The following is a 10,139-nucleotide window of genomic DNA, read 5'->3' as shown; positions in this document are numbered from 1 at the left end:
AGACTTTTAGAAATTACCATTTGATTCCTCATATAGGCTAGCCTAATATTTGTCTTTTCTTTCCCCAGACTTATCCAGCAGTTATTTGAGTGTGACTCCATCTCTGATTTATGCTGTGGTGGGCGTGGCCGCTGTTGCTCTGCTCGTTTGTTACGTCAGATCTAGTACGGATGTGAAAAAGAAAAAGCCAGCATCACAACCTCACTGACGCATTAAATTGATACTGTTCAATAAAAAAAAAAAAAAAAAAACCTCACTGACGCCATTTTCTTCTGCAGACACTAGGTGGCAATAACTCATAATTGTTCAATCGAATTCATATCCACTTCATGATGTAAATAGAGGAAATGTGCTTCTTTGTAGTCTACAAAAATTCTCATCTCATTAAATGATCAGTTACCTGTATGCAAGACTGCAGTCTGAATTACCAAATGTCAAACTCTCCTAGCAGGAACAACAATAGTTTTACCTAATACAGTGGTTCTCATTTTTTAACTGCCCATTTAAAACTGTGTGATTCACCGTTTTAAAGGGGCAATGTGACAAATAAATTAAGGAGTTATTTAAAAAACGGTCATTTACTCACCCTCGGGTCAAATAACACATTGAATTTTATTTACAATTTTACTGCCCTAACACTTTGAAAGTCACTGACCTAAAGCATCAACAAATACCTTCATAAACTTTGAGGCTCAACATCAATTTCAATCCACATCTCTTTATTTTGGAAATAACCGACTAACCAGTTACTGGAACTTTGGGCTTTCTATAAAAATGCTAACGACAATGAAAAGGGAAAAACAAAAAGAGAATCAACTTTTAACACAAACAAACGGCACAGACCAGGGTCAAATTTCATCAGATGCAGCACAAAGCCTGTGAGTGTAAAGCAATAGTATACGATGAGACATGTAATGACTTGCAGTGCTATGATACAGAGCAGAAAGCTAAGAATTACTGGAATGACAGCAGGAGCTGGGGTGGAGTCTTGTGGCTTTACATAAGAACCCTGAGGACATAAGTAACTGTCAGTTATTCTGTGGATCAGACAAGCTGAAAGAGCATAAACAAGGCATGCAAGTTTCTGATTTCAATGCATCACATATGAAACCGCCTTTTATGTACAAGAATGAAGTAATTTCTGACTTAAGTCAGTTGTTTTTAATATTCGTTTTAACTCTCGCTGCGTCTACATGCAAAATATAGATATGTTAGTCAGAGGGGAATTTGGATATGCAAAAAAACAAAAACGAAACAAACAAACAAAAAGTTCAGTCCAATGTTGAACAAGTGGTTCTGTTTTTTATTTCCTATATATTAGACATGCTTGTTCTGCCACAACCTGATCAACGTAAAGGAATTGTCATCCTTCACTCTCCCTCATGTCATACCAAGCCTATATTACATATGAAGATATTTTGAAAAAGTCTCCTTTTTATACAATATTTTTAATACACATTTTATACAATAAGTGTGAATGCGGATGTTTGGACCCCAACATTCTTCAAAATCCTTTCTTTTAAGTTTAAAAGCAAAGAAAATCAAGGGCAAATCATGCTTTCCTCTCCTCGATCAAGTAATACTGACAGATGCAGGTGTGCAAAGCCATTGTGGTGAAATGAGAGACTGCTGCTTGTTTGATCAGTGTCTATTGATGGTGGAGTATATGGTCTCTTCTGTCCCACTGGGCTTCTGTAGGACAACACAGACAGAAGGTAAGAAGTCTCACAAAACAAAAACCAGCAGGCTCATTTTTATAGCATTATAGCTATAATTTTATGAATAGCAGTCAGTTCTTCGAAATGCATTTTAAAAGTGAAAAGACAGAACACATCTGTCTAGTATTTAGTGGATGCTACTGTTGATATATAGCTGAAAAATCATAATCTTACAAATGCTATGTTTTGATACTTCCAGAGTAACCACACTACTGAAAACCCCAGTTCTTCATACAAGAAGCTGGCAAAGTCACAAGGAAGAAGAGCATTGTTTTCTGATTAATGTGCCGGAGTTACAGAACTATCCTAGTAACAGTATACTGCCATTGCTTCATGCAAACTTTTTAACTTTTTTATTTTTTAAACCATTTTTATCTGGTGTAAAAGTGACCATGCCCATGAGAGTCATACCTTGTTTTGTACATTAGGTAAAAATGTTGTTTCGGCGTAAGCTACCTCACTCTCGTCTGTCTGAACGGCTTCAGCTGCATGTGCAGGTGGGTCAAAACAATTCACTAAAGTCAAGAATTAAAAAACAAAGTAATAAAATCATTAATAGCAATCATTAAAACATGAATGCACATATGCTTGTTGCATTAGCTTACGATGAGACCGGCCTTTTGGCTTTGGTTTTCTGTTTTTCCTGTGAAGACAGCACATCACAATTGCGATCACAGCCAGAACTACTGCAGAACAACTGCAGATTATTGCAATCGACCATGAACTGCAATCTGAAATTGAAAGAGGAAAAACAATCATGAACATTCACCTGTGCCTTTAAAGAAGAAAAATAAATACTGTTTGTGGAAGAGCAATGATATGAAGGCAGAAAAGGAATTTAAATGTTTTTTTGAAACTTAAATCCATTGTACAGAATACCCTTTAAATCATTTTTTATTTTTACTTCCAGTATATATATATGTGCAGGCATGCCTTCATTTTTATCTTGCACTACTATACAGAAAGCAACAACTGTAGGTTGTTGGTATAATTGTCAAAAATGGTCCGAAATAAGTACCGATTATATATAAAAGTAGTGAGTATATAAAACAAATTGATAACATGGAACACCTTGAAAGTATTTTAACTCAATCTGAAATACCACCACCTGCATATTGTGAGATTTAAACTATAAATGGTATTTAGTGAAGCTATTTAGCTTAGTTAAAATATAATTAACAAACCTTGATGTGGTCATACCTTGACAGAGTCCACTGATGTCCAGATGTTGAGTCTGGTTGCTGATGGGATTGTTGAGCACACAGCTGTAGGTGTTTTTATCCTGATATTCCACCTCCAGAGGTAGAGAGAGACTGATGCTGAGATCAGACACACTGATGCTGGACAATAAACTGTTTCCTTTGTACCAGGAGAGAGTCACATGACCCACATTCACCACTGAACACAACAACGGACATGTGGACACTGAGGATCTTTCAGATGATGGACAGTTTAAAGAGCTACCACTGATGACAGGAACAGGAAGACGAGCTGGAAAACATGTAAATTAAATAAGCATATTGTTGTAATGTGGGCAAACACTGACATGAGGGAAAGCAGGATCCAAATGCAGATTAAGTGGAACAATAATCAAAATATCCAACATGGAAACCAGAAGTGAGCTACACAACATTACCACCACGGATGGACAAGAACCAACTAAACACAAGAGTAACACAAAGGGTAAATTACCTACAAGACACAGGTGCACATAATTTGCTAATGACAAAGAGAAACAGGAACTGAACCAAATACAAACTAAGAGTCAACATAATAGTCCACATTACAAAACAAAAACACAAAGACAGAATACATAACTGTACAGAAAATAAAGGCTGCATTACATTTTAGGGGTTATAGTTTGCTGGCTTAAAATAAAAAGTAGATTGGAAATACATTTAAGTTTTTAGTGTTGTTAAAGTCACTACTGCCAGATCAATAATAAGCTTCACAACCATTTATACATATTTTAAGATGTTTTTAAGTCATATTTGTCTCACCATAGACAGTAACATTGAATGTCTCGTCCGAGTTCCCTCTGTTGCTGCGGATCTGTAGTTTATAAAGTCCAGAGTCTGTGCTTCGGATGTTTCTGATGATCAGAGATCCAGTGAAAGAGTCCAACTGCAGTCTGTCTCCAAATGTCTCATTACTGTTAAACATATCAATCGTATGTTTATAGAGTTCAGCTATTCGAGTCTCTTTAGGTCCAAACATCCACAGTATCTGATCATCTCTCTGTACTTCAGTAACATCAGTGTGTAGAGTGACAGAATCTCCCTCAGTTACGGACACTGACTTCATTACACCTGTATCACCAAACACACCTGAAACACATTCAGAAACAGTTTTCCCAGAATAATTGTAATGAAGGAGGTTTACAAATAGAAGGAGCCATTTAGAATTTACTAATATTAATAGTACTACTAATAATACTAATAATTCAAAATGATACTGTATTTTTTTTCATTAGAATTACAGGAGCAAAACTATATTTTACAATTCCATGTAGGCTATATGTAAATAAATTATATAATGTTAACATACCAACCTATTTGGATTTTTTTTCAGGGTACAGACTTAACACACTAAGCATGAACTAAATAACATAAAATGCAACATAAAACACTTATATGAACATGACTGATAAAAAAAGAAAGAAACTAAATAAATCTGCGGAGTTCCCTTTGCCCCATAACCAATATTGTTTACGTAATGTATTTTTTTTTATCATACTGTATATTGTAAGGTAACATTATAGCCAACCAACCATTTATTTTTCTGTTCAAATTACTTTAATTTAATTTTTATAGTATACTATTCTTAACTTCTGAAGAAATTAACCTATTTTTTAAAATAGTTTTATTCAGTTTCCTATGATTATACACTGGCAAATACAACTAAAAAACAATTACAAAACAAAAAAAGCCACTGGATACTGCAGAATATGCAAAGTCGACTGTACTTATTGGGAATGTTGATTGGTATTTATAATACATGGTTATAATTATGTTTAGTGGTAATTAATTGTGTCAATTAAAGCTACCCTCGTGGAGATTACTACTTTCTTTGTGATCCTGTTAACGTTAGATAGCCTATACGTATGTGCGCGACAAAGAATGTTGCGCTCTTAGTTTCTATAGAAAGATTGCCAATGACTGATCCAACATTTGGGCGCAACTTCCATCAAAGCTAATTTACTACGTTATGCATGTTGTTTGTTTGGGAGGCAAGCCTACTGACTTATCCCATATCTGATAAACGCACAGAAATTCGCACATGTTTTTGGTCACAATCTATAACGTTATGTGTAATAGGTGCAGACAGAGGATGATGCAGCGGAGAATAAGCGAATAAATATCATATTTCTGTTTTAAACCCAACAGACTAAAGTTAAAACACTTACCATCCATGACCAAGAGGAAGAGACATAAAAACGTTGTTTTACTAATAATAGTCCTCATTTTGTCCTGAAGATAATTGAATTCCACATGATGTGTTTTACGAGAACCGTCAAGTGTCCCGTGGACGGATCTAACGCATTCAAACCGACCAGCGACTACACATTTAATCAAATCGATAATTAAGAAAACTTTCTTCACGAACCTACAAATTAAAAAGAAAAAAAAGTTTCACATGCAGTGCGTTTGAGGCGACCTTACTGTTTTTAGTCCCGCCCTTGACTATTACTGAGTGAAGTAGTTTTCTGGTACATTATACACTCTAAAAAATGCTGGGTTGTTTCAACCCAATGTTGGGTCAGATATGGACTAACCCAACTGTTGGGTTAAATTTTGGTTACATTTTAAAATGAGCTTTTTAACCCAACAGTTGGGTTAGTCCATATTTGACCCAACATTGGGTTGAAACAACCCAGCATTTTTTCAAATGTGATAGGCTACTGTGTATTTTGTACCGTCTTTTTTTGCAATTTGAATATGATTAACGTCTTAAGATTTAGTTCATTCTGTTTTTTAACTGGAAAATGGTTTCTGTGTTTTGGAATAAAGATGGTTGGAGGCAGGTCCAAGCTTGTAGATAATCTTGGACCAGCAAGAAACCAGCTACACTCTTAAAAATAAAGGTGCTTCAAAAGGTTCTTCAAGCGATGCCATAGATAGAAGAACCATTTTTGGTTCCACAACGAACCATTCAGTCAAAGGTTATTTAAAGAAACATCTCTTTTATACCTTTTTATAATCTGAAGAACTTTCTTTCGCCGCAAAGGACCTTTTGTGAAACAAAAAGGTTCTTCAGATGTTAAAGGTTCTTTATGGAACCATTTAGACAAAAAGGTTCTTCTATGGCATCGTGAAGCACCTTTATTTTTAAGAGTGTGGTCATACAAGCTTAGGTTGTCAAAACTGTTTTTTGGAACATATTGGTATGATTGTGTTGCACATAACATAACGCACTTTTGAAATTTTAGTATTGGCCTCTCCTAGAGCTTTTGTTAACATGTATAAGTAAGTATTAAGATCAGGCCATCAGAAACACCTCATCCACCTACACCTTGCACCGGTACCGCATATGCACACACCACCACGCATCCATCTCTCAAACTCACTGTGCACATGTTGCACATTCCACTGGTACAAACCACACTTCGATACACAACTTGGAGGTACAATACCCTGACCTAGATTTATAATAACAATACATTTATTGAGATGGCTAAACTAATTGCACATACACAATAACAATTCTTTGAAGCATTTGCTTAATTTATTGGACTTTATTTGCTAACTCTACTAAACGTAATTCATACACATTTGTAGTTAAACCCTGCAGTGCAATGCAAAGTCTACAATCTGAATGATAAACCATGTTACAGTCTAATCATCACTGTGGTTTTCAGCTTTTCTCTTCTCTGAACCCAAAGCCCCTTCCTCATCTTTTTCACTCTTCTACAAAAACCCAAAGCAAACTGAGGCCTCTGATCTGACTCAACCATCTGAGATCAATACATTTTTGTGATGTTTGCAAGAAAAAAAAAAATGCAGAAGTTCTCACAGTTCAGGTCTAAAAGTCCCCATCAGTGCAGCGCAACTCGCATCAGATTGTTGATTCTGATAAATATTAAAACAATAAAAACAGTGTACAAAAATTATCAGATTAGCACAATCATAAGCTTAATTAGGTCACTCGGGCTGAAGCGCCTGCCATGAGACCGTCTGTTGCATCACCTTCCTGTTGAGATACAGCAAAGATCAAAGAGGTCAAAACCAAAATGCAGTGTGCATGCAGTTGGTTTTTTTTCACACGAACTAGTCACCCTTATGGGTAAGCGTCAACTTTCGGCATTTACAGTCACCAACGTTGTGATTGTATAAAACAAAATGTTTGTAGATAGTATATTAAAATGCACATTAAGTTATTTAAATAAATTTATTCACCAGAATTTTTATATTATTTGTAACAAACTGCTTAGTTTCGTCAAGTAGAGTGCAGAGTGTAGTTTGACTGTTGGATGAAAGACTAGAATGCCAGGTCAAAGAAGTAAATTACTTCTAAATGTCCTCAAATGTCGATTTTACCATAAAGTAAGTGAGAATCTGCTTGATTATCTGACATGACATTATGGTGCCACAAGAAAGTTTATAAGTTGGAGTTTAATGTCATCCCACATCAGTGTTTCCAAAAGAAATGAAGGAAATGGTTCCATTGCTACCACTGATATCAGGAAAAGTAGTTTGGGCAGTTAGGATGTAGTTTAAAGATAGAGCTGTATATTGTAAACATGTTGCCCCAACAAAGCGTTTTAGAACCAGTTCTAAATAACACTGGTGTAATTTGGGCATAAAGTCCCAAATTATTGTCCCTATTACTGCTTTTTTTAATAATTAAGTATATTCCTTTTACAGACAAGATGCTAATAGATGTCACAGACTGATCTAAAACTTAATTTCATAAAACCCTCAGTTCACACTTTGGGTTCTGGTAGGCCACCATTTCCTGTAGATCAGAGATAGTTTTTTTCCCCGCGGTCCCATTAGATCTACACTAAGCAGTAATTTCATGTTTATGTATTAAAATCCAATCGATTGATCAACAGTTGTTGTAGGATTTGATCTTTTGTCTTATAAAATGTCCCCTGTTTTCATTCGTTCCATGTTTTGTAGTCATCATTATGTTTAAGACTGACCAAACCTGCTTGTATCTCCAAACAGACAGTAAAGGGAAAGGGCTTCAGTATTTTGACTACCTTATTGGTCGAGTCGGTTGCCAAGTTACCACTCCCAGATGGTCGATGTTATCTGATATGTGTGCCAACTGTCTTCTCTTTGCATACAGTGTGATATATCAGCATCACACAAAACACAAAGGACAGGGAATTTTGCATTCTGTGTGACATGGACAACAGAACCTTAGTGTCCCCCAGTGCTTACACACTCATTTCCTATTTCTAATGATAAACCTTCATCAGTAACTGAGAGCATCCATTACACTCAGAGGATGTTGGCCTGGTTAATGGCAGTCTAAGGGAGGAGCCCAGTGTTTATACTGTAACTTGATCGGTTTCCAGTAAGTGCTGTCTGATTAACATGTTTACAATTGGTAGGGTTTAGTTTGAGGAGCTTCAAAGTAGGAAAGTTTTGTACATAAAAAGTGGGATTCCCTCATGATTCCAATGTTCAGTACCATTGTGGTTTATCAAGATACACCATTGTGTAAGCAGATTATGTAATGGTGGAGGGCTATAGTGTTCAAATTTTGCTTATAAATCATAAATCAGCTACTCATTTTAATACCTCCTACTTTCCTTTCAGATGCTCCACTTCCATTTTACAATGGTTCTGTCTGTTAGAGATAATATTCATACTGCTCAATAAAAATGAAACAAAATATTAGGCAAACATGTGAGGTACTTCAAGTGTAATACGTCATGATGTAAGTGCGTAACGTAAAACAACAATACACTGGGGGAGCTGCAAATCTGTAATTGTGCATCAATACAAGTTTTGTATTTTTATCTCAGTCTGTGACTGTTTCACTTACCAAACCGCATCCTGTGTCAGAAGTCTCAAGACAGACCATGTGAAGCATCAGAGTTATTTAAAAAGACATAACTTCCTGTGACAATGAAGTACAGTCTACCATGTTTGTCCTTTCCTCTACAAATATTGACATCAGGTCTCTGTTCAAAGAAAACGCACATAACCTACAACTGTGGGAACAATACAGTATGGTTAAACACACAGCCACGATTCCTAGCAAAGACATCTGAAAAAGGATCAGCAAAAGTATCAATCGTTTTCTTTCAGTACCCTGCCTCTCCCTCCCAGTCTTCTGCGCAATGATTAAATTTAAGTTAAGTCTGTAAAACCTAAATTTTGCTACTGTATTTTTTACAGTGGAGTTCTGGCAACCACAGCTGCCGGTATTTTACAGTAAATGTCACAGATTTTTTTTGACAGTGTATTCTTCGCCCAAAAATCCAGAATAATTAAACTCCACTTTTGCTTCATTCATATTTGGGCCAACGCGGAAATAAAATCAACTAATAAGCTGAAACTAAGGAACTAAGGACAAAACAAAATTTGTATGACTGACCTCATTGCACATGGCCTCTAGTTATATCTTGCTTGTACGTTTAAATCAAATATTTTATTTATTTAAGTGGAATGAAGCCAAATTGGCAATGCTCATAGGCTTCAGCATGTCCGTGACCCTATGTTTGGAAAATGGATGCATGAAATGCTGAAAGGAAAAAAACAAGAAGAACAACTTCAAAATGAATTCACACGAAATCACCACCTAGTAAAATAGTTATGTTTTTTTCATCAGATCATGAGGTTTTTGCAGCCTGGGGTGAGGCAGACTAACATATAATGAATTAATATGCTAATTAAATCATATGGATCTTATCATCTATGTCTGTGATATTTTATTTATTTAAAACTAAACACTGAAACATCAGAAAAAACCTGTTGTAAATATTGCATACGTTTCTTTTTCTTTCATTTTTATGCATTCATTTTATTTAACTCCTGAAAAGTGCTGTAGGGGGCAGCATTTACATATTATACAAGTGCAGAGGAATTCTTTAATCTCAATGTAAATTAATTGAAATCCAAACCTGCATTTTGAAAAACAGAATGTCAAGTTAAAATAGTATAGGCTCCAGAAATATCCAAAATCCAAAACAGAGTCTTTATGAAAATCCATTTTGAATTTATGTGTGATTCATACAAGAAAAATATGTTTTAGTCTGAGTTAAAGTTATACAGTTCATAGTCATGAATCTGCAAATGGGATTCAGGATGTCATGGGAAAAGACAAGCACATCAATTACAAATCCTATATGTATAGATAATTATCCTACTATTATAATCCTTTATATAGATTATTGTGATGTTTTTTTTAAATTAGTTGTTACAGAATTATCATAACGTGTGATTTAAATGTTTATCTCCATAA

The 10,139-nt window shown here is 35.4% G+C and overlaps 2 protein-coding genes across 3 annotated transcripts in view; both read right to left on the bottom strand.

The window, feature by feature from the left end:
* Window positions 1-741: 741 nt before the first annotated feature.
* LOC107573568 (natural killer cell receptor 2B4-like) lies at window positions 742-5,381 on the bottom strand. 2 transcript variants are annotated; one of them, XM_016259996.1, is made up of 6 exons: window positions 5,125-5,381; window positions 3,719-4,045; window positions 2,919-3,209; window positions 2,324-2,449; window positions 2,130-2,233; window positions 742-1,692 (listed from the first exon to the last, which is right to left on the bottom strand). In XM_016259996.1, exons 1-6 carry the CDS (start codon window positions 5,180-5,182, stop codon window positions 1,642-1,644), a joined length of 957 nt encoding a protein of 318 aa, XP_016115482.1. In that variant the 5' UTR covers window positions 5,183-5,381; the 3' UTR covers window positions 742-1,641. The 2 variants fall into 2 exon arrangements, with proteins under 2 accessions (XP_016115482.1, XP_016115483.1); XM_016259997.1 differs by having other exon boundaries at window positions 2,336-2,449.
* A 1,478-nt stretch (window positions 5,382-6,859) lies between these two features.
* The window catches only part of LOC107573563 (titin-like), a 9,192-nt gene continuing 5,912 nt past the window's right edge, over window positions 6,860-10,139 (bottom strand). Inside the window, exon 8 of the mRNA XM_016259991.1 lies at window positions 6,860-6,908. Coding sequence (XP_016115477.1) covers window positions 6,860-6,908 — 49 coding nt within the window. The remainder of the gene's footprint in view (window positions 6,909-10,139) is intronic.

The sequence above is a fragment of the Sinocyclocheilus grahami genome, unplaced genomic scaffold (genome assembly GCF_001515645.1).
Source record: "Sinocyclocheilus grahami isolate Dianchi unplaced genomic scaffold, SAMN03320097.WGS_v1.1 scaffold1977.1, whole genome shotgun sequence".
Taxonomy (NCBI): domain Eukaryota; kingdom Metazoa; phylum Chordata; class Actinopteri; order Cypriniformes; family Cyprinidae; genus Sinocyclocheilus; species Sinocyclocheilus grahami.
Note: the sequence above shows the minus strand (reverse complement) of the source record. Positions and strands in the feature narration are given on the sequence as shown.

What these genes read in the sequence shown, in the direction of transcription:
- LOC107573568 (XM_016259996.1), bottom strand. Translation starts at nt 5,182, where the DNA reads ATGAGGACTATTATTAGTAAAACAACGTTTTTATGTCTCTTCCTCTTG. An exon ending in CATCAGTGGACTCTGTCAAG is followed by an intron (nt 2,450 to 2,918) that starts GTATGACCACAT and finishes TTTCAATTTCAG; the next exon opens with ATTGCAGTTCATGGTCGATT. An exon ending in TACCTAATGTACAAAACAAG is followed by an intron (nt 1,693 to 2,129) that starts GTATGACTCTCA and finishes GTTGTCCTACAG; the next exon opens with AAGCCCAGTGGGACAGAAGA.